At 35.2% G+C, this 26,014-nt stretch overlaps 1 protein-coding gene across 1 annotated transcript; it reads left to right on the forward strand.

The window, feature by feature from the left end:
• The first annotated feature begins 3,457 nt into the window (after positions 1-3,457).
• Positions 3,458-25,711, forward strand: LOC137408330 (leucine-rich repeat protein lrrA-like). The gene is made up of 14 exons (XM_068094821.1): positions 3,458-3,548; positions 4,643-4,851; positions 7,410-7,628; positions 10,820-11,050; positions 12,423-12,639; positions 14,358-14,549; positions 14,850-14,993; positions 16,557-16,786; positions 17,851-18,012; positions 18,336-18,551; positions 20,228-20,457; positions 22,239-22,345; positions 23,324-23,446; positions 25,230-25,711. Exons 2-14 carry the CDS (start codon positions 4,669-4,671, stop codon positions 25,397-25,399), a joined length of 2,424 nt encoding a protein of 807 aa, XP_067950922.1. The 5' UTR covers positions 3,458-3,548; positions 4,643-4,668; the 3' UTR covers positions 25,400-25,711.
• Positions 25,712-26,014: the final 303 nt, after the last annotated feature.

Below are 26,014 nucleotides of genomic sequence, written 5' to 3' on the forward strand. Positions count from 1 at the left end.
GCTTGATTCGAGGTAGTCTTGGAATGAAATTTTTAGTTAGTGGCAGAAAGCGCTGCCTCCTGGTACAACACCAAGAAGAGTTTTCCATTATAATTGCCAATGTTTGTTTAAGTAGCATAGACAATATTTTGATCAGCTACAGGAAATATGTATTTTAACGTAAGCTCTATTTCTTTGGTTTTAAAAAAGGTTTGGTATGAGATTTTTACAAATATCCAGTAATAAATTTTTCATCTTTGGATTTGTTAAAACCACTTGGATTTGCTTCCTTCAGTTTGCCCTTTGAACTATAGTGTGTTCAAATGCTGCCAACTAACCATTTTCGCTGCTGCCTATACAATACGTTCATAGTCACATATAGCTATTAACACAAACTATTAAAAAATGGATTTTTCCAATATTTCGGAGCAGCTATAAATCAAAACTTTTGCTTGAACTGTTGTTGTAATATTTAAACAAGTTTAATAAGAAGCATTTGTTCGAGTAATATTGCTGACATTCAAGCTGTCGCACTGAGAATATAATATTGCTGATGTCGATAGACTGCTACAGACAATGGACCTCAATTCCTTAGCAATACGATACAAAAATTTAGGTTTGATAACAAAGATACGAATTTTTGTAGTAGAGTCAGTTTTCATGATAAACAGATAGTTGGCTATGTAATTATACCGACAACATTCCGCCTTTGTTTTTGACCTTCGCTGTTACTGCATTATAAGCTGCCCTGTGAAAAAATTACTCATTAAAACAAAGTTGTCTTCACACTAATGAGAAGACAACTCAATGAGTTTCGCAAAATGCTCAGAATTGTAGCTATGACACCTTCTTTAACTTAATTGGTGCTCAGGCTATGATTATGGGATGTAGCTCTGATAGGCTCTTCAATCGAGGCTCCATATTTTGCTATACGCTGCTATTTGCTAAGTGGCGTTTATACGATTTTGTGTTGAAAGGCTTTAGCCGAACTGCATTAGTGCCAACGGCCAAATGAATATACTCTAAACATATAATCTGATATGCTCTATTAACAAATAATCAAATATAGGTATATATAAGAAGGATTTATATAGATATTTCTATATATTTTAGAATGTCTAACAGGATTATCTAAGGCTTTATAAGCCTTTTTTGGCTAGTCGTGGTGTTGTCTAGTTTTTCTAAAGCTGATTTATGGGTATCAATGATACCGTCTATAGTGCCAGTGTCATTGATATTCATAAATGAGCTTTGCAATAACTAAGTCAATTGAGTCCCTGGGTCAGAGCGGGCATCAACTTCCCTACATCGCAAATCTAAGTCAAGGGTCAACTGTGTGCTTCTGTCGTTATAAACATACCGAACATTACCGAACATAGAAAACAGCTGAAATGACGGTGATTTTTTATCAAATGATTCCATTTGTTGTGTCTTTAATCGCCATGACCCAATTGTTTGTGAAAAAACAAATAACTATTGCATTGGCTAATAAGTTGTTCAATCAGACGCGATTTTTGGTAGTGCCCGTATGAACCACACTTCTGACATCGAAAGCTTTTCTTCGGCTGCCATCTGGCACTGGATTATGAAGCTCTAATTCTACAGCTTACCAATACGCTTTCAATGCCTGCTGTAGGTACACTATGTCATATTTTAGTAGGTCTAATTTGATGAAGTTTAGCGCCACAACTGTCTAGATTTACTGCGTATATGAGAGAAAAATGATTTGAAAGACGCAAACGATTAGTTTGAAGCTCTGATGAATGGAAAACTGTTTTTGTTTTAAAGAGGTTGGTCCAGTTTGTGTAGATTTACCTTTTTCTGTTAAGTGATTTTTAGCTATCTAGCATTTTAAACTAAAATAAAGAATGGTTTGGTGAAAATCATGTTGCAATCTCGATCGAATATTTCTATGCATCAGTTCAGAGCTTCTGCTGTCAGGTTGGTTATTGGATGCTATCAGCTCTCCCCCACTTATGTTAACATGAACATTTATTAATTAGCAAACTCATCTTCAGATGTCTTATCTTCAGCCATCTTGTTCTTCTCACCTTTAGGAGCGTTGATAGAATAAATGCTGTCAGATTTCACATAAAGCTATCCACCCCTTACAGGTATAATGAAAATTGTTAACCCTTGCATAAGCTGTTACAAAGCATTGGTAGGGTTTTACAAGTTATATAGGATTAGAAGGATAAAAAAGCAATTTCAGGAAGTCAACATGATATGGAGTTGTGTACACATTGTTATCAACCCTCATTTCTTCCCCGCTAGATATACGCACAAGGAAAGCTATTTAAATAGCTACAATACTTTCTTTTTTGTGTCACAGCTGGTTGCCTAATTGTTATATAATAGCTGTCAGTTCCTTGCTTACAATGTGTTCATAGAAATTGCAAAAGCCTGCACAATGTGAGAATGTGAAATACTTCATGGTGCTGTAGAAGTGTAGTTATAAAATAACATTTTCACAATACATAAAATACAATAACACTGTCAGACATTGGCTGACTGCTGTGGTATGTTATGATAGTGTTATACTAATACCAGCTGGGTTTTGAAAGACGTACCTATTGGTACTGCACATTCTAATGAGTGTGTATGTTATGTGTATGGCTTCGGCCTCGCAGACGATTTGCTCGTCTTGTTAGTTTGCAATCCATAGACAGAAGGAGCTTGAAAGAAATCTTATGGTAAAATATAATTATTGAAATCTTTAACAGCAGCTGTTAAACATATGCCTGGTAGCAGTATGAATCAAGCAGAACACAATTATCAGCAACTGCAACATTCTATGCAAAGAATTTGTCATCTTTATTTGTCTATTCCTATTGATCAGATTATGGGATCAAATGTGCAGTTCTTTATAGATGCCTCCTTAATGCAGCTTTTATGCTGTCTCCTATGCTGCCTGTCTATGTTGACCCCTTAACGCAGCTCCTATGCTGCCTGTCTATGCTGCCCCCTTAACGCAGCTCCTATGCTGTCTCAGTGCAGCCAACAAATATTGCCAATTTGCATGCGATATTTTTGCAGTCTTCAATGTTTTCAAAGAAATGATTGAAAAAATTTACATTTTATTTTGTTTACATACAGGCTTCAATACGCAAGATGTTGCGCTACTTTTATGCAACACTCAAATAGGCCTATTACTAAAACAGGTAAAAGTCGAACTAAAATAAAGTTAAAACAGGTAATTAGCCTCAAATTATAGGTACATAAAATGGTGAAAGACCAAAGTCTAGGTCCCTACTATGTAAGCTAAGATCTGTTTTGCCATCTTATAGAAAATCGTAATCGATAGTGAATAGCTTCTAAAATGTGCGCTTGGAAGCATTCGTAATGCTTAAAGTAAAGCTTGTGGACGTAATGAAAAGATAGCCGCTCGCAATATAGAGGCCCTTTGTTTACTTTGTGAGCAAACAGCAAGCACATGGCTTGTTGCCTAGCAACACTCAAACTAACCTTATGCCGATGGTCAGTATTTAGTAATGTGCAGTTTGGTGGAGTGTAAATGAAGTGCAGTTAATTTTCATTGCATCAATGTAGTTTGCAGACCGCATATCACCGTAAGTTACTTCTATTATACTTCAAACAGCTATCCCTTTGTGAAAATGTTAGGCTCAACTGACAGTCTTTTAAAGGTTGCTAATACTATGTAGGTAGTGTCAGAGGTAAGAGCGATATGTTTAGGTATTCTTACAAGATCCTAACTAGGATGGAATAACATTGTTTTTACAGATGTCAATATTAAGCTGTAAAGAAATGAAGTGTTATTACAATACCTGGTAGAGGCAACAATGACACGCTGAAACTGTCAATAGGCAAGCCTAGCAACAAACGTGCTCCTCTCAATCAGTCGTTGTTTATTCGATTGGCGTTCCATATAATGAGCTCATCAATATTTGATAGTGGCTGCCATTGAATGTGTCTCCCCTTAAGTAGATAATAGAAGGTTGTACTAAAAAGTGGTTGCCATGTGCACCAACAAACATTCTGAATCGTCCAGGTCATGGGCCATTCACTTGGCTTGGGTAGGTAAACGGAGGTGGCAATATACCCAGCGAAGTGGATTTGCGGTGTAGTGGTAGTTATTGGCTTGACTTAGAACTTGTTCTGTAAGAAATTGGTGTCGAGTGCATTTAGTTCCTTTTGAGGTGCATCACCATGACAGTTTCAAGAGCGCCCTCTGTGGGTAGCGCATCAGCTGTGACAGACTCGGCTGGTGAGTATATATGCTATTTCTAGTTATAGTAAGTTTGTATGCTCTGGAGTTTGTTATATCAACGAAGCCTATTTTGAAGGTATTAAGTTTAAAGTAACTTTCAAGCATAAGCTCTTCTGTGATAGCCTGTGGTCATGCAGTTTTTTTAGAAAGTAGCTGCTAATAGGCTGGTAAGTGGTAGTTAGTGTGGCTTGATTTGTCAAGCTATTTGATTAGGTTGTAGTAGGTTGTGTCATCATTCATGTGAAATTAGTGTGTCCTTTAGATAGTTAGTGCTCCATTGCAGTAACACGGGTTCGTCTCCCCTTAGTTTGTGTTAAACGTCTTCAATCAACTCATTATAAATCCTTGGTCAATCTACCAAGAATACTTAAAATCCTAAGATAATATTGTGGTAGTATAACTCCAAAAAGTTAGACGTCACATTTTTGCCTGTAGAAAAAGGAAGAAAAAGCACAACCAGTATGCCGTCTGCAAGAGGCAAGAAGGAGGACCCGCCTCCTCCTATGGGCCCCGGCAGTCGTCTGGTCTCTCTTCCTAAGTTCATGAAGAAGTTTGTTTTCTTCAATGGAGTTCGACTTGATCCTGAATTGAAAAAAATTGAAGGAAAAAAGTTGGTTTTCAATTTCACCACTGCCTCATTCAAGGTCAGAGTCTGCACGGTTTTAAATCTTCTATTAGTATCAAAATGTCAAAGCAAACAGCTGGTCAGGACACCTAATGTTGTTTTTACTTTCCTTCAATAACTCATGAAATTTACATACAGTTTGAGTGTGTGCCCCAATTGTATTGATATCTTTGGCATTTTTGTATACCATGTTGGCATGACTCAACAGGTGGTGGCAGAGCTGGAAATAGACAGCGGGTCTTCTATCGTTACTGCAAACACACTGTTACCCATAATGCAAGGCAAATTCTTGCGGTTTTCTAATAAAAATCTATGAAACTCTGGGAAGTACAAATTTTTATCACGTTTCGTGAGATGTGAGTTACAACTTCAGGACTAATTTCATATATTTTCAACACTTAGGTTGACTGTACTAATACTAGCTTCAACTTGGCTTAAAAGCGTGAATAGATTACTGACACTTATAGGCAATTTAGTGTTAATTTTTTTACTACCAACTCGCTAAAAACCTCTTTTGCTAAAGTGAGAATAAACCATGAAGAGAAAGCAAGTTTACACAGCTTTCTAAATTGTTTTTCCCAGAGATTTTTTTCAACCTAGTTACTGTGAATTTACATTAGGTGCTATTACCATGTGCTTTGTGATATTAAACCTCTTGAGAGAAATGCCTTCGGAGTTTATGGGCAATCCATTAATTTATAACCTATGATTTGTTTACCATTAATAGTTGCCAATAAAAGACCCTTATTATAAAATGACCAACAAATGACCCTTATTATAGTAAAGTTTGTCAAAAGTCACAGATTGGTCTAAGGGTTGCTTTGTGTAGGATACGATTTCATGACATTTGGCTTACTAATCTGACCCTTTAACACCTTCACCAATTGGCCAATTGACACCACTTGGCTCTTTGATTTACCTGCTTTCCTTACAATTTCACAAACCACACTAAACAACTAGGCTACTTGTAGCAATAATGAACGTTTGACTTTCTTTGAATTTGACTTCATTTATTAGCCTAAGGAAATAGAGGTACAGTAATAAATTAAAATAAATAATAAATTAAAACTGTGTTGTCACTGAAGAGTAGCCATAAATTACTTCAAACGAATTAAAATAATTCAACCAATTACTTCACTACTTCACAATATTCATTGTGTTTGCACACAATATTCATAATAGGCGAGTTGAAATTTCAAAGTTACTCACCAATTTCATTAACATAAACAAACTCGCAGGCTCAATAAACGGGTGATTTTACATCTGTTACCTATGGCATCAGATTGTTGTAGTGAAAGCTGTTTGCCTTGTGCTGCTCTATATAGTAAAAGACAGTATTATATGGTCTTTCTGTAGTATTAGAGCTGCTGAGAGTGTTCTGTTCTTTGTTGCGTGCTCTTTCAGTATACAGGGCAAATCTATTTAGCGTCCTCAGTGCTGGGTCACGTCTTTTAAACAAAATATCAAATTGCAATGAAGTTGTAAATGAAGTCTAGAAACCTTGTATTTTTAATTAAAGTGTGTGGCGTGACTGGTTCTATTCATCAACCTAATCTAAAGAAAACAGTCACTAAAAGGACAAGTAGTCGAGTTCCTAGACGAGTTTGATTCAAATGATCAACTGCAAGTTATTCATTTTGTAATTGTTCATATTTCTGCTATTGGAGAAATTACTGTAGCAAATGCTTTTAAATTCTGTATATCATCAAATAGCGTGAAGAAGCTCTCATGTTTAGGATAGTTTGCAACTTTACATGACAGTAGCGTCTAAGTTATATAGTTTCAGGTATAATAAATTGATAGTATGACATATTTTCTAAATTCACCACTAAACTTAAATATGTAATATTTTAATTTTTAAAATTTTGTTCTACCTGCTGTTAGGTACTGTAGAAGCTCCTACATTGTCAATAGTCTGTTACGAGTATGTTTACGTTATCTACAGGGTTTATGTTATACGAAACGTAAAATAAACGTAAATTGCCTCATCCGTTCCAAGATCATCAAAAACTCACCCCTTTGGCCCTTCAAATAGGAAAAACTAAACTTAACTGCTCAATTTAAAGATTTTACACTAACTGTAGTATTATCTGTTTGTATCGACAGCTTATCTCCTTTTGTTTCTGTTACTTATACGTGGTTTATGGTGTACGGTAAGGGTACTTTTATGTTATGTTAAGGGTAGCGCACACCTTCAATGTCAATTTACGTCGATTTTTTTTCACTTTTTTTGGACAGCAAGGTCGATGATGAAAATAAAAAATATTGTATACATATACTAGGTGTTGAACAGAAAAACTGAAATTAGGTTAACTTGCGGCATAAATTATCTTCTTCTTTCAGCTTTTACCCTTTGGAGGTCATTTAGGGGTTGCAACTGAAAATGGTATACTGTGATACAGAATATATTGTGACTATTTGTTAATGAGAGTTGGCACAGGAGCAATTGTGGCTGGATGGCCTTCCTAACACCACCAATGGTCCTTCTGTGACTTGAACTACTGACCTGCTAGTTGTATACCAGTGCAGTAACCTCTGAACCACAGTTGCCCTCAAATTATTCCTGTTATATTTTAGGTTATTCCAGAGCATGTTGTGAAGAATGAGGAATTGAGAGACAAAATTGTAGAGCTGATCTGCGACAACAATTTCATCAAGAAGATTCCACCAGAAATATCTGGGTGTGAACAAATGGTCAGAATAAATGTGAGTGGAAACCTTCTCAAGAAAGTACCACCTGGCGTCTGCAAGCTGAAGTTCTTAGAGGACCTTGACATATCGGAGAACCAGCTCAAGGTATGTGCCTTACAGATGGACTGGCAAAGTGTTTTTAAGTAAAAAAGCTATCGGTAAGAGGAAGAACTAGAAAGCGAAGGTTTGTTTCTAAAAATGAGATTGGCGAGACTTTCGTAGCACTGCGGAATAGGACAGCTGTACAGTTAGTATGCGCTCGGTACCCAGAGTAAAGGAATTATGGGAAATACATTAAAGTAAGATACAATAAAAATATGCTATAGACAATCCTTGCTTGTTCAGATTAAGACAGGCTACACTATTTCTGGATATTGAAAATGTTTGATCTTGAGAATTGAGTACTGCACAGTAGATTAAAGATACAGTATATATTAGAGAGTGAAATATGTTTATATCTGCAATAGGGTACAATATAATATTAATAACAGTAATAATAACAAATGAAATATGGTACAATATACATATACAGTATACATGAGAGAGTAAAATATGGTTATACCTACAATAGGACACAGTATAATATTAATAACAGTAATAATAACACATGAAATATGGTACAATATACATATACAGTATACATGAGGGAGTAAAATATGGTTATACCTACAATAGGGTACAGTATATTATTAATAACAGTTTTGATAACAAACGAAAATTGCGGTACAATACTCTGGCGGGAAGCTGGCAGGACTGACACGCCGCATCAGACAATCATCCGTATAATTGAACATCTGGAGAAGTGAAACCAAAGAAGCAGGGGGTCGACTGTAGTATAGTCTTAAACTAGAGAAGTTATTGTTTATATGTCAGTTATTAATCAGCTAAACTAAACATGAACAATACAGATACAGGCGGCAAAAGAAGTTCTTTTGGTAACATATACTTGTATCTGAACTCAAGATATGCTCTGCTTTTAAATTTGAAAAGTTGGTAACTGGCACTTGGAATACCTCAATCTATATATATATCCCAAAGTTTGTTGTTGTCTGTCCAGCTATAGCGATTGATTTCTAGCAAAAAAACTGTATCACACAAGATTTAATCTTGGAACCTCTCATTCACAAGTCAAGAAGCTAACCCATTCGGTTACATGGGATGCAACAAATTCTTGGGCAGTATGAGTCACTATCTAGGCTAAAATACGCATAACGGCTCTGCATTACGCGCAATGTCACTAAAGCTTGCTCTCACCGCTCTTATTAGTAAATTTAGCAACACCGATACTAGCTTACTCAAACTAGCTTGCCAATGGCAACCGCATTACCCGCCACTTTTATAAGCTGTTTTTTGATACTCATGCAAATACGGCATTCGGCTAGTAGTGATATATATATGATAGATTTTTAGTTTCATCTGCACATGCGGTGATTAAGACAGCTAGTATATGAATTGTACTACAAGCACTATTCGGTTTTGCAAACAAGCTTAAATTCCTTTTGTAGTCTGCACTAATTGAACCAAAACTTGGCTGGTGTTCATCAGTATTTCCATAAACTAAGGGTACAGAAATATTTCTAAATCAATAGAAATTAACATATTAGTTGCCATAAAATTATTCCTAAATAAATGAAAGCCCATTAAAGTAGCTTTATTGAAGGTATAAGTGATTTTAATTGAGTTTCAACTGTCAACTTTTTATTAAAACTTAAAATTCAGAATAGTTAATGCAAGTAGGTAAACTTTTACAAAATGGAAAATTCATTTAAATAAGGTCAATGTAGGTGTAAGTCAAGTGTCTGACTTACCTTTATGTATATTCTCTATACTAAATAGTAAGTCATTTGGCCAATGTTTTTGATTTGTGCTGCAACCTGACCACACGTTAGCAACACCTCGTACCTTCTACCTAATTTACTGATGAACCCTTATTTGATGGATTGAAATAAGACACTCCAATAGCATCAAAAGCTCTGCGTGGTTATCTTTTTTCTAAGTTGTTGATATTTTGCTGCGCAAAAACTAGTTGACAGGCTATCTGGTAGTGAAACTAATCTAATGGTCACCACTTCTTTAAGAGTGAGACTGATCCTAAATTCTTTGAAATATAGTTTTTGATATAAAATATTGTACTTTTGATTAACTTTTATCAAAGAAAGTATAAAATTTTTGAATGCCTTGATCGTCTTTTTCATCCATGCAGTTTCTATTATTAAATGAGAAAAATTATCTATGTCTGCAAGCTAAGCACTGCACAGAGTTTAGAGAGAAGTAAAATAAAATTAATTTCAGCCGTAGTATTGCGTCTCTCAGTAAACCACACGGGATATTCTTCAGTCTCTCTAATCATAATATTTAATGCGAGTGAGTTTATATTTATTTAGTCTGGTCAATGCACCAATTCATAATCTGTCGGTGTCTTTTGTTATTGCGCTAGTCACTTAGTCCGCTAAACCTGCTGATTGCAGACTCTGATCAATATATACAATAGAGGGCACCTGCTGGTCGTGTCTTGCTGTATGAGACTTAATATTGCTGCTGGCAGCGATTGATCGATGTTAGTCTTCTTAATTATAGACGGTCTTTGCGGCGTTTTCTGTTGTATGAATATATAAGTTGGTAAAATGTTAACCTAAGCCTGTAGTTGGTGGGATTCAAACACATGTGGAATGATGTCTTTGGAGTTATCTGCTCTTTAGTCTTCTCTTATCATTTCAACCAACTATTCGGACCCGCACTAGTAAGTCTGTCTTAGTTACTACGGTTAACTATGCTTTTTGACTTTTTGCATGAAATAGGCATAGCATAGGTTTGCAGTTTGTAGCTGACTAAAAAATATTGCAAATTTGGCCTTCAGATTATCAAAAGCTTATTTTCAATTTATTTATCAGCCTACTGAAGAAATAAGTCTGATTATGTGACAATAGATTGAGAACCAGTGACTATAGGTGCTTGGCCTACTTATTACTTTGAACTAGTCATTTGCACCATATCTAATGACATATACGTATATAGTAACAAAGGCTATTTCCATGTTTTGCTAGGAGTTGCTTTCACCATGCGTAGCATTTGTATTTTGCTTTTTTCTATTAGTTCAGCTAGCAGTAACCATGGCTACATGATGTGCTGCATTTAGTGCAACTCACATTGGTAACTTTACAAAGAGTTGTCTGGTCTTGTTATAATAATTTGTATGATGAGACAACTCCTTATAAGCCTTAGCCAACAGAGAAAAACTACATTTTAATTCTATTGGTCGATTTGCTGCCATGAACATTTTTTTCTCACACCAACAGGCTTTACCAAAAACTGTACACAAGGCTGCAGCCCTTAAAACTTTCAAAGCATCTGGGAATAAAGTTCGCAAGTTGCCACCCAAGATCGGAGAGTCAAAGACACTCCGATATGTCTATGTGCAGAATAACTTGCTTAAGACACTCCCAAAGACTATTTATAAAATACCTGTTGAAGTAGATGCAAGTGATAATGCCATCAAAGAGCTGCCAAAGGTGGCTCTCACCAAAAAGGTTAGTTATTAACTCTTGTTTTATTTAATACAACCCATATAAGTAATAATTCCGAACTTTGGGTGTTTACCTTCTGCAATAACAACTTGAATGCAAGTCAATATTGCTCTAGTATTAATAAACAGGAGTGAATGCATAGATGTCAGCATTTTAATTATTAATTCGCATGCAGTTTCAAGTTTTTAGAGTTGTCAAAACCTGCTTTCAACTCAAAACTTCATTTCTAGATAGTATATCCCTGTATTTTTCTGCGATTTTGCTAATGAGTTTCTCTGTTTAGCTGAATGTTGTGAAGAGCCAGATTAGAAGTAATCATCTCTTGTATTGTAGCAGTATTTGGGGCTCTAGTCTATGATTATGCAGGTAAAAGAAATGCTTTCTTATGATAAAATCTGTCAGTAACTGAATCTCACCCGGAATCAACCGTCAGGTACTGAAGGTTGACTCCAGGTAATTAATGACTCAGCACTTTTTTATTACTGAGGACTAATATCGATTTCCTGTTGCACTTACAGCTAATTATCACGTTGAGTTTCAGCATTATGCAATAATTAGCGTAAGGCTATTGATTGTAGTCGAAAGTTGAGAATACGTTCGAGAATTGAATGTATCTTGACTCGAGAATTCTTGAATCGTAATACCGAATCAAGAGCACGTTCTTGATTCGGTCGGCTTCTTCGCAACTACAGGTGTCATAATCGCATTTTTTCTTGATCTGAGCATTTTACCCATGATCACGTTTTGTCGATTTTAATCTTGAAACATTTTAGCAGTCAGATATATACATCTGCAAAGTACTATATATATACAATTGTATACATATATATATATGTATATATAAAATTGTTTCCTCACCCCGGTTAACCCGCATGAGTGGTAGTTTCTGCTCTAACTCGGGTCTCCTACCAGAGACCTGGGAGTTTGAGCACTCGCCTCAAGATCTTAGCTGTTCCCAGTAGCGCACTTTTCTGCAACTCACCTGAGTTGATTGCTGTTGGTATTTGAGCAAGCCACATTTTATGCGCCGGTGTTATTGTGCCCAGTGCTCCAATGACTACTGGGATTACAGTTGTTCTTACATCCCAGCATTTTTCAATCTCTTCTCCAAGAGGGAGATATTAAAAGATTCAAACATTAAAAGCTATTGATTGCTAAATAATTGCAAATGATAAATATATACCGATATTTTTGTGATAAAATCTAATAAAATTTTGTGAAATTTCATTTTAAACAAAAATTTATACCTTGAAAAAATGAAATATACACATGCTGATACAAAAAATTTAAAACTATTATTTTGATGTTTGTTAAAATAAGCCATAGCTTATTTCACCAAGCTACATCGTTATGCCTGATGTTTGCATGTTTACAGGTCAAGGAGGTGCATTTGAACAAACTTTGGCTGGCTAGAAATCAGCTGCAGACACTTCCGGAAGGATTTGGGAATCTTCAGTGTTTAACTCACCTTGACATTGCACACAATCAGTTTCAAGAATTGCCTGTATCAATAGGCGATCTGAACTTTCTCGAGTACGTCAACATATCACATAACGACATTGGAATAATCCCTGAGGACTTTTGTAAACTGAGTGAGTCGTTCTTCCTGTTTGTTATTTAGTCAGGGTTAGAGCCCTTACTTGGCTCTTGTTCAACAGAGTCTAATGTTAACCATCTAAAAAAGTCTGGCAGAACATGTCAGAAAATGGGATAAAATACATTATGGCTAATATTGTAGCCAATTATCAAGAGAAAATGTGCAGTCTGCCTACTGAAGGAAAAGATAGGATTAACTTAGCATGCAGTTTTAAATCATTTGTTAGATGAGAATTTTGTCAATTTAGCAAGTGGTTTGTATTTATTTTTCATAAAATGCTGCTTTTTTTGTCTTGTTTTCATTAAAATAAGTTGATGCAGCCAATATGGAAAATCTGTTATTTTTTATCATGAACTGCAGCTGTTTCACCATCTAGCTTGATTTTTTCTTGATTTCAGATAACAATCTTTGACAGCTACTTTATGGTATATAGATAACTTACAGATTATTTTCATAGCTTTGTTACACAAATGGTTTTGTCTTACTGTAGGAATATTATGAGCTACAGTGGAACCTCGGTTCTCGAACACAATCCGTTCCAGAAGGTTGGTCGAAAACCGAGTTGTTTGAGATCCGAAACAGGTTTTCCCATTAGAATTAATAAATATACGTTTTAATCCGTTCCAACACCCTGAATGTTTACCTTTTTAGTATTTTATACATTATTTTATGCATGAAATTGCACATTACAATGCTGACCAACACATAAAAAGCAATGTATATCTCAGAAAATGTTAAGCAAAATGGCAAAGACACAAATAACATAAATGTAACCCAGGCTAATCGTACATTCGCGTTGTCGTAATCTTCCATACGAAAGATTACGCTAACATGAACGTGTAAAAATAAAAAAAGGATAAAGAAAAGAATTATGAATAGGATTTTTTACTCGGCTACAGGATGTTCTTTTCTCTTAAAATATCTATCCAATGACACTTGCTTCTGCCTTCTTTTTAGCACTTTTCGGAAGTGGTTCATGATAGTGTCGTTAAAGTCATTGATGACTCTGGTGGCTGCAGCTTTATCGGGGTGGTGGAGTTTGAGGAAATTCTGTAACTCGGCCCATTTGCTACACATTTGTTTAATCTCGGACAATGCTACAACAGTTGGTCACGGAGAGAGCGATCTACACCCGTACGCCGCTCAGCATCCCACCCTCACGTACGCACTCACGCGTCGTACCGGCGTTCGAACTCCGATTTTTGTTCGAACTACGAAGCAAGAATTTCTCGAATTTTTTGTTTGGACTCCGATTTGTTCTAACTGCGAGTCGTTCAAAAACCAAGGTTCCACTGTATTTGTAAAGCTTCGATTTGACCTTCAAAGTAACTTTTTACTTTTTGAATTGAATACGTGATAATCAGCTCTTGAATTTCCCAGATCAGATCAACTGATTCTACTAAATCAGAAGATTAGTAGTTGCTTGAAATATAATAGCTGTGTTATTATACATAATAAATTGGCTTAAATAAAAAGCTCCTTACATCATAACGTTAGGCATTTTCACCATTGTTCTTATATCATAGCCATTTTGCATATTTTGTTTTTAATTTGTTCCAGCTCATCTATATTTCCATTTCTTATTGTAATCATTTTACAGTACTTTTTGTTTAACATAGCCTTTTTCCTCATCTCTTTCTATGTTGTGAATTCTCTTTCACATCGATGTAAAGTTTAATGTATGTTGCAAATAAATCCTGTTCTCTATTCTAGGTAGGTGTCTCGTGGAATTTCACGCTGAGCAGAACAATGTAGAAGAATTGCCAGAGAAGTTTTCTACTCTCCGACTGTTGAAGATCCTAAACTTGTCTGAAAATAGACTGTGTTCCCTTCCTCCAAACTTCAATGACATGAAGTCTTTAGAAACTCTTAAGCTAGGCAGCAATCAGCTGACCTCTATACAAGGTTAATAAGATTTACGATAATAGTAATAAAAGATAGTTTCTGTCAGCCTGTTTTTTATCTGAAGCTCAGCTAATAGTAATGATTCAAGTTAGTCTATTTGTACATTTGAGCTCGAAACTACCTACAATCTTTCTAGTTTCTGATTTTTTCTTGTAGTTGTCATAAAATTTCAGTGTTTTTCAAAAATATCTGTTGTTTTTGCCAACGAAAGCAGCTTAACATTTTAATACGTATATTGAAATGAAGTTGGTGCTCTAATGTGTCAGATTTAAGAGTTTATGTGCAGTTATAATTTTTCAGGCGTAGAGTCATTGAAAAGGTGCGAGTACCTAGATATTTCATCCAATCATCTAACAGTTCTACCTGATGATATTCACAGAATGGTCTCTCTTAGGACGCTAAAAGCTGGCAACAATGAGATTGAGCTCATCCCACCCTTGTTAGGTATGATATATGAATAATATGGTGTACTACACTAGTTGTGTTGTTTGGTATGATATATTAATAATATAGAGTACTACACTAGTTGTGTTGTTAGGTATGATATATCAATAATATGGGGTACTACACTAGTTGTGTTGTTAGGTATGATATATCAATAATATGGTGTACTACACTAGTTGTGTTGTTTGGTATGATATATTAATTATATAGAGTACTACACTAGTTGTGTTGTTAGGTATGATATATCAATAATATGGGGTACTACACTAGTTGTGTTGTTAGGTATGATATATCAATAATATGGTGTACTACACTAGTTGTGTTGTTTGGTATGATATATGAATAATATGGGGTACTACACTAGTTGTGTTGTTAGGTATGATATATCAATAATATGGTGTACTACACTAGTTGTGTTGTTAGGTATGATATATCAATAATATGGTGTACTACACTAGTTGTGTTGTTAGGTATGATATATCAATAATATGGGGTACTACACTAGTTGTGTTGTTAGGTATGATATATCAATAATATGGTGTACTACACTAGTTGTGTTGTTAGGTATGATATATCAATAATATGGTGTACTACACTAGTTGTGTTGTTAGGTATGATATATTAGTAATAAAGAGTACTATACTAGTTGTGTTCACATAATACATTCCTACTATAAGACCAGTTACTCATATAATGCTAAATAAAAATTATGAATTACTATTTTGCTACATAATCTGTGTAGGCGTGTGTGCATGCAAGTGAGCGTGTGAGTTGTGCGTGCGAGTTGACGGCGTTATAATGAGATAATACATCAAAATGAAAAAAAAACGTAATATTAATTTAAAAAAAAAAAACATGAAAAGAAATAACCATAATATTTTTTTGTATTTTAACATTTACTTAATCATATGCATCTAGACAGGACGAGTCACTTTGAAAATTAAAATTTAGTCTGTGTCTTTGGTTGGTTTCACATCAGATACAGGTTTCATTTAGACATTCAGCTCCCTTGTTGAAGCATTTTAATTTGCAAAGCCTAATCTAAATTTTACTAAATAAAATTTCATTTGCAATATTACGAAAGAATTAGTAGACGATTACAAAATATTTACTATAATCAGAGCCGTGTTCCATTTGTCTGAAACCATGCTTAGAGGATAAAAAAAGATTGTTTTTAACTGGGTACAAACTCACAACTTTTGGCTTGGTAGACCAGCTCTCTACCACCTGTGCCAATTGACAGCCTGGCCACATTCCAGAATACTTGTGCAGTTAGTTATTACACCTGATGATCTCTCACAGTGCATCGAAATGACAGAGTTCTAGTACTTAATTGATGGAACTTCATGAAGCACGTGTATCCGTGCAGTTTCACTGAGATTGCTTATAACAATAATAATAATAATAATAATAAACAATAATATAATTACTTATTAATTATAAACAATTAATTATAAATAATAAAAATTTATGTGAACTAATTTTAACTTTTACATAAAATGGAGATCTTACAGAATGCATCAGTTCAATGTTATTCATAAGCATTCATGTCTAACATGACAGGTGAGCTGGCTACACTGAAGCATATAGACCTCTCTCACAACCAACTAGTCACAATACCAGATAACATCGGAATAGGACAACTCCTCACTCACTTCATCATTGGCCACAACAAGCTCACGGAGTTACCAACTGATCTGCGCAAATTCAGGACAGTTGAGCACATTGACATTTCTCACAATCAGATAGGAATGATAGCCAAAGTCTTCGCTACCGTATTGACACAACTGCAGGTAGGTCTGCTGACGTGCCTACAAGTTTGTATGGTGGTGTGGTAGTTATGCTAACTAGCTAGCTTTAGATTGCTAGAGTGCTGACACATCTTCAGATGCTGACATGTGCAACTTTATTTGAGATTGCTTGAACTGCTTGTGGGCGTGCTACTTGACACAATTGCTGACAAAGCTGTACATGAATGTGTCATCATGGTAACACAACTCCTAATGAGTGACACAGTTTGATAGGGGTTCTAGCTTGCTGAGCTGAATGCTGATAGGTAGACAAACATTGCGTGAAGTTTTACTACTGTGTCATTATAAGTGATCATGCTTTTATGCCTACATAGATAGCCTTGAAAAGTTCACAATTTCTTATGCTGTAATTTTTACATACAAAAATGCGTAAAAATTTTTGCTACATCTATAAAACAGATTCCTTTCAGAAAGCTTATTGACATTGTGCTTTTATAAAAACTGATACTTTTAGAAAACAAACATGAGTTTTATACCAACATTGAATGGTGTGGATGCACAAGATTCCAACATCTAAATTAATTGCAGTAACTGTCACATTCAATACTCAGAGGAGGTGCAGTAACTGTCACATGCAAAAGTATTTTTATCAATTGTGTTCCTTCAGATTTATTTTATGTCAATCTTTCTAGTAAATGCACCAACCACTCACGCAGGAGTTGTCTCACTGTGCTTAATCTATTTATGAGTGTTCTAGAGATTTTATAAGCTAACAAACTAGCATATATTTACACTGCGTAACAAAAAACACCAAAAGCAATGTTAGCAACCATTACAACCTAATAACATTAAATAATAGTTTTATATTACAAACATATTTTAAAGATGAATAATAGGGCATTTATTCATATACTTGGGAGTTTATCTATTATTCACATATATGAGGCTGTTTCTGTGTCCAACTCTTCTACTGACACAAACTGGTTTGTTTAGTTAACAAATATTTTCAAACCAACGCATATTTATAAAAAAAATTAATTTTTTGGTCACGGAGTGCAGCCCACGCGTCTTATTTGGTGAGATGATTTCTAAATGTCCTTATGCAGATCTTTCGATTATCTGGAAACCCAGTCAGTGACCTCACAGTGCCAAAACAAGTACGGGAACTTGATGTGGCAGGCAATCAGTTCTACAAGCTACATAAAGTGATAACAGAAGATCTATTCAGGATGGAGGTGCTAAACATGTCAGCTATGCAACTGACTGAGGTGAGATACCATTAATTATCTTGGAGTTGTCTTCTATATGTGAGAAAATAATTCTCTTTACCGTAGTTTATTTCAGGCATTTTAAAGCTATACATTTTAGATTGTGTTCTTGTGTTATTTAAATAAGGTTTTTGAAATAGCTTCAACTCAATAATATTTTTAACAAATATTTTTTTATTTCAACTCATTTTTTCTTATTTATGTAAAATGTGCTTATCAAATCTAAAATTTGAGTATCTTTTACTAAACTTTATTTATTGTATTAACTCTGATAGTAATTTTGACGATTTAACTTACAAATTTCTGAATGCATATCATTACAGCTGCCTGGAACCATGCTCAAACTAAAGTTGCTACACGACCTAGATCTTTCTCGCAACCAACTGACATCACTTCCTCCCGGCTTGACGAAGCTACGTGCCATGAGGAGGCTGAATGTTTCAGAGAATCAACTGAGTGAACTACCAGATGACATTGGAGACTTCCGGAATCTTCAGTATCTCAACGTCTCTCACAACAGTCTGCTTGTGCTGCCAGAGGTGAATGCTGCTTTTCTCTTTACTAGAGAGAAAAGCTAAAATCAAATTTTTACCTACGATAGTTTAAACATGCAGTAAGACGCTCATACAGCGTAAATAATACAATCCGAGAACGTTTACATTAAAGTAACTTTACGTTATACGAACAATAAAATACATGTAAATCGCCTAATCCAATCTAAGATCTTCTCAAACTTACTCCTTTAGCCACAAAAAAGGAAAAACTTGGTCCCCTTATTTTAATTGGAGGACTGTACAGTAACTGCAGTATTAATGGTTTGTATCGACAGGTTTCTTTTTACTTTTTATTAATTTAACTCGGCTTATGGTTCACGAATACAGTGTTTTTATAATAAGTTGAGGGGAGAATACACATTCAATCAACATCAGTTCCTTTTATTTTTTTTAGACAGTAATTTTATTCTGCAAAAAAAGATTTCGCAAAATATTTTATATGTCCAAAATAAAGCAAAACAAAAATATACCGTAACTTTACGATACGTATTAGGAGCGCTGCCTGTCTGACTGGCAGTCTATCCAGTGCCAGGGTTCAAGGATACAAAAGTACCTTCAGCTACACTAGAACATGTGACAATGAGTTTGGTATATCGATACTCCAACGTCTGCACCAATAGATTGATCTGTGGAAGTATTTTATAACTATTGCGCAGCTACTTTTTTTCTGTGCTTTGTCGACACACCTGATATTCTCTAGCGATGAACTATATTGCAAGGGTGCTTGTATATACGATAGAGAGCCTTATATGACATTTTTTCTCTTCAAAGTGTAACAAGAGAAAGTGATATTTTTTCAGGCTAACTAAGAGATTCTCCTTAATCAAATCGAATTTGAGACTGACTCGAACACTTTACGTTATATAGAATTCTTTACGTAGTACAAAGCAAAAACTTCATGTTATTTAGAATTTAAGTTATAGGAGATATGCTGATATAGGAGCGTCTACTGCATGTTTTTTAATTAACTGCCTTATGCATATTCTTGACAATTTTCACAATTTTTAACACGTCATCGTAACTGCGAGCCGTCATTAAGCAAGTCATTAATGTTAACACAATAATCGATGTTAATGTTAACAACGATAGCAACTAGGTTAAAGATGCTCAGAGGAAACATACGTGTGAAATGATGTTACTAGTCGCTATCATTGCTATAGTTTATATCTTGATAATAGTTGATAGTTGATAATCAATTATTGCATTCAAGTTGCAGAGTTATTGGTCGCTATTCTGTTGGTCACTTTGCAACTGTAGACATCATAATCGAATTTTCGCTTGATCGGAGCGTTTTAACCATGATCAAGTTTTGTTGACTTCCTGGCAGTCAGATCACCTCAAACCTCAAAAACGATCACAAATGATAGAAAAATACCAATACTTTCTGATAAAATCTTCTACAATTTTGTGCAAGTTCATCTTTATTAAAATTCTGTAAGGAAAATCAATCTTACCCAGTCACTATCAATATCTCACACGTTGTTTATACCAAAGCCGCCATGCGGAAGCTTGCTGTTTGCGAATGATGAAAAACTGAGCTATTACCCTAACTGCTATTCTATTGAATACATATACACAAGCTTTATCCTGGGTTACTCCGGTGCCACTTATATAGAGATAGGTAAATTCAATATTTGAGATTTATCTTCTCATGTCTGCAGAGTCTGTTCACATGCAAAGACCTCGAGGAGTTGCTCATCTCCAACAACCAGTTACAAGGTCTCCCAGCTAACTTTGGAAGGTGCAACAAACTTGTTACACTCGACGTCATGAGCAATAACATCACTGCTTTGCCAAATGACCAAATAGACACACTTGCCTCTGTCAGAAACCTGTACATCGCTGACAATGTCATGATGAAGCTGCCTGATGACATAACAGTTCTTTACAGGTGAACATTTGTACTGAACGTTCCTTGCTTTGTGAGTAGATCTACGCTAGGTGTTTTTGAGAATTAGTTTACTTACATGTACTCTTCAATTACTTTCTACAAATTTCACTTTTATATTCTGCTAGCCAAATGCCCGGCATTGCACGGGTATTAAAAACAGCTTATAAACAGTTGCAGGTACTGTAGTTGCCTGCCACTTGTCATTAGCCCGGCACATTGTCAATGAATCATTTGAGTAAGCTACTATCCGTCTGCTAAACTTACTCATCAGAGCCATGATAGCAAAATTTAGTGACGTTGCGTAACGCAGAGCGCTATGTGTATTTTAACTGAGACAATGACTCGTATCACCTAATGAATCCATCGTAACTTGCGTAGCTTAATTGGTTAGGTTATCACCTGGTGATAAAAAGGTTTTGAGATCAAATCCAGCTCAAAGCAGATCTTTCATTCCTAAATTTTAATAGCTGTAGCTGGACAGACTGAATGATGGACTTTGACATTTATATATAGATAGCCGTGCTACCCTGCGTTGCCTGAGTATTAAAAATCAGCTTATAAACAATGAGAATTAATGAGAGTTGCTTGCCACTTGCTATTCGCCAGGCAGAATGCCAATGGAAAATTTTAGTAAGCTAACCAATGATAATCACTTACTTATGCAATCACTGTCCATGGTATGCAAAGTCGCAGGTATGTGCTCTCATATAGGAACTTATATCGGCATGCTAACAACTCATTCTCTGTGACCTATTGGATAGGGTGTTGCACCCTATCCAATAAGGTCCAACACCCTATTGGATAGGGTGTTGGACCCTATCCAATAGGGTCCAACACCCTATCCAATAGGGTGTTGGACTGGTGAATGGTAGGGTCAGAGATCAAATCTTCTTTGGTGCGGTTTCTTTATTCCAAGATTTTAATAGCTATAGCCAGAATGACACACAGATCCACATACTTTGAGAAATATATACATGTATATAGATGTAGTTATGCAATATTATTACTCTCAGCTTATCGTGAATTCTACTGGCTCTATTTGTTATAATCACCCTTAGTTCAACTGTGCTAGGTTAGTGAGAAATTACATCCTACTTTTGAGTGTTATCCTCTTTTCATTCTCTTTGCTGATGTTTAGAACAATTTATAAATGAACACAGATAATACTAAGGACTAATGCTTTCTTTCTGCCGACGGCCCGTATTTAATTATATTGACTAGTACTGAGGCTAAAGTTTTGCATTCTAAATTAATGAGTCCTGTGTTGATCATTTGTGATCGTTTTTTATGTTTTGAGGAGATCTGATTGCCAGGATGTTTCAAGATTAAAATCGACTAAATTTGATATCGATTAAAACCCTCAGCTCAAGCAAAAGTGTGATTATGATATTTATAGTTGCAAAGAGAATAGCGATGTGTAACACTGCAACTTCAAAACAATATCCGATTTCAACTATAGCAATGATAACAACTATTGACGCCATTTCACACGTATTGTTCATCTGAGGGTCTTAATTTTAATCTTTGTCTCTCGATTTTAATCTTGAAAAGTAGCAGTAAGATCACCTCATCGCAAATGATAGAAAAATAATGATACTTTTTGTTAAACTTGACTAAATATTTTGTACAAGTTCATCTTTAATGTAAGATTTGAAAAAAAATTATTATAAGAAATATAACGAATGTTAGTCGGATCTTGAAAGGTGAGTTTATGATTACACAAGTTTTTTAGGACAGCCAAAGTGCTACTCCATTTATAACATATTTCCACCTTCTTACAGAATTGAAAATTTAGATGCTAAGGGCAATGATCTTGTTGAACTTCCGAAGGACATATGGAAGATGTCTGGCCTTCACAAAATAGACGTCAGCGACAATCTGATGACAGGTATGAACAGGTGTTCACAATAAGCGTTGTCTTTAATTTTTTGTCGTGCATCCATACTAACGATTTGGAAATTCTGAAAGATCAACCACTAATTTTTATGTTAGAAAAAATATCCGGTGTTAGAGTAGTGCAAGGTTTGCAGCTGTTGCCAATAGTAAATCTATGATTCCGTATGTGTCTATGGTTTTGTCTATGGTTCTGTGTATGGTTTTGTCTATGGTTCTTTCGATGCCGATGGTTCCATCTATGTCTATGGTTACTTCTATGTCTATCAGTCTGTCTATGGTTCTGTCTATGTCTATGGTTATGCCAAGAAAAATCATACATGCTTTGAGACACAAATTAAAAATATTCTATCAGTATAGACACCAAGGAAGGGATTAAGTGTTTGGATTCGATTTGATCTTTAATGAATCCCAAATTTCAGGTACTTGTACAGGTCTGTTATTGGTAACGGCATTTTAGCCTATCACACTAACAAGTGGAATAAATTGCAAATTTTTGTCATCAAAACTGCGATGCTGGCAAATAACTTTAGTGCATATTTGAGCAATTTGACTAATAAATTTTGCAATTTTTGTTGTTTTAGTCAAGATTTGAATAATACACGCTGTAATTGCCATAAAATAATGTAAATCATTGCAATCAATCACTAACTAGTAGTGAGGTGTACTACTCATATTTAGTAAACCTGTGCATTGAATTGAATTCATGTATTTATTTTTTGTAAATACCGATGTAAAAATAGGTAACAATCAGTTTATATTTTTTTTGATAAAAGAAACAAGTCATAAAACACAAAAAAATTTGCATCAGTGTCTGGTTTGGGTCAGTTTTTTTGTAAAGATCAGATCTGCTTTTGTATTCAAAATTGGCACATCTCTACTAAAAGTTGTGTTTAATGTATTAATGTGTTTGTCTTTATATAATTCTGCGCCATTCTGCATATACATATAGGCGCTGTATGTATAATTTTAGGCTTGCCAGAGCAGATTTTCAAGCTGCCTGCTATTGAAGATGTAAATGCATCAGATAACAAGATATTTTCATGGCCCAAAAAGCTTGACAAACTTCAGAAGAAAGCATCAGTGAATACAGATGGTAAGGTTTATGGTTCTGTCTAGGGTTTTGTGTATGTCTATGGTTCTGTCTGTGTCTATGATTTTGTAGATGTCTATGGTTCTGTGTGTGGTTTTGTTTATGGTTCTGTCGATGCTGATGGTTCCGTCTATGTCTATAATTACTTCTATGTTTATCATTTAGTCTATGGTTTAGTGTTTCTGTCAATGGTTCTATCTATACATACGGTATATGGTTCTGGTTATGTCTATAGTTCTTTCTATTCCTATAGTTCTGTCTATGGTTCTGTCTATGTCTATGGTTCTGTATATGGTTTTGTCTATATCTATTTTGTTCTGCCTATGTCTATGGTTCCGTCTCTTTGTATAATCAGAAGCTGCTAGAAGACTCAAGGTAATTGAGGCTCAGCTGTTGTTCATTTTGGTCACTTCAGCATCCGACTTGCAATCAATGTATTTTAATTATCTTTGTTTTATTCATCAAATTACGAATTCTCTAAATGTTACAAGTATCATGTTAGGAGTCGCATAATACTTGCACAGAAAACCTTGGCTTATGATCTCCTTGACATATCGATTTTTTGACATGTACCTTATTAATAAATCCTACTTTGACATTGTGTCTGTCTGTTAGTCTTCTAAACACTGTTTCCACATATTTTTGCTGATTTCATCCAAAATTCACTCGCATGTGCTTCGTGTCTTCACCAGGTTGCTGAAAATATTTGGTTTCAAAAGCCTTCTGGTTCCTGAGAACCAGCCCCTTAAACACCCACCTACAGGCTATCTTATTGCAAATGCAAAAACTTCCCTGTCAGGCTAAAATTAAGGCATAGAATTTGAGTAGCTATCTGAGACATCTATTTCTACAGTTTTGTAATATATAAAATTAAACCTTTGAAAAGTATAACAACAATAACAATAATAACAATATACCAGCCAAGTTAGTTTAGACTTCAATAAGTTATCAATTAACAAGTCTTTTTATTGATTGTTGTTTTGCTTATCAATAATTTCATATAAAACACTTGCTATAATGTTGTATTTACAGTTAAGTTATGAGATGTGCTCCAACATACAATGGTTTTGACTTGCCAAATAACATTTCAAAGCAGACTAACTTTGTATGGCACCGTTGGACTGTATACACAAATGAATAAAATAAATCTATTTTGTTCTTTTACAAAAAGCATATTTTAATTTAAAACCCAAAGCAAAGACTTGAAACAATCTAGCATGGCAGTTGACCAGTTTATGTGTACTCGTGCGCTTGCCAGTCTCGTGCACTGTGAGAGATTGTCATGAGTAAACAGTACGATTATCAATTGAAGTGGTATGATAGCCGAGTGTTGTAGTGATAATATGCTTGACTTTGAATCTGAGGCCCCAAGTTTGATTGGCAATCTTTTTCTTAACACTCTTAGCTTGGCTTCAGACAGACAGACAGACGAACATGAAAAATAGTATATTACTCATATTATAGTAAACATTGGTTATACAAAATTTGAGATCGAATAATTGTTACCGGGTGTGGGAACACTATTTCATCTAAACTATGGCACGGTGAGATCTCCCATAAGTAGTAGTAAGTGACTCGCTATTACTACTCAAACCTCTGCTTGTCACTAGAAACACTCTATGATAGTCAAAATGCCTATGAACTATTGACCTATAAACTATTGACCTATAAACTATTGACCTACGAACTATTGGCCTATGAACTATTGACCTATAAACTATTGATCAATAAACTGTTGGTCTATGAACTGTTTACATATGGACTATTAGATTCATTGGTCTTTCAGGTCAGCAGACCGTGAAGAGAGATCCGAGAGCCCCACCAGAGCCCGAACCAACACCCGAACCCAAAAAAGGAAAGAAATCAGCTGGATCATCTCGCAAGCAGTCGCCCAAATCAAGCCCAAAGACCCCTCCGAGAAGTGGTTCCAAAGCTCCTCCTAAAAAGAAGACTTAATACTTTGTGATTGGCTGAAATCAGACAACAGGCGGAATTGGAAACATGCCTTTTCAATGGTTAATGGGTTTGAGTAGGGCGGCTGGAGTCATGGAGGTCATAGGATGGAGATACACCGCAAAGAGTTGGCTCACATTCTTGTAGATGACTTGTTAGGTTTCTTGCTCAATTTGTTGTTCAAATTATTTTCTAGGTTTTTTCCGCCATTTTGTAAAGCTGCTAAAGTATATGCATTGTAAACTTATGCACCAGAATATGCTAACTGAAGTATATGCAAACCTTTTCTCAATTGCTGTAGAAATGATCTTCTGTGTACAAACATATGTTTTTAAACATTTTCATTAATTATTTCTTACTGATTGTGTGTACCGGATGTAACATACTTTGAGTGGGTTTGATCCAAAATCAATATATTTTATAAGAAGTATCTAGTTCTTCGTACTTAAAAAAATAGTTATTTTAAGTTATATGAAAGCTAGTACCCTGGCAGTTTCACGTGACGTGAGAGGTCAGGTGTGCTGATGTTGCACATAGAATAAGATGACTCACATCTATTCTGACGGAATGGAAGGTTAACAGTTAGACTGAGTGTAAGATTATCAGGCTGGTAAGGCA

The sequence above is a fragment of the Watersipora subatra genome, chromosome 11 (assembly GCF_963576615.1).
Source record: "Watersipora subatra chromosome 11, tzWatSuba1.1, whole genome shotgun sequence".
Taxonomy (NCBI): Eukaryota; Metazoa; Bryozoa; class Gymnolaemata; order Cheilostomatida; family Watersiporidae; genus Watersipora; species Watersipora subatra.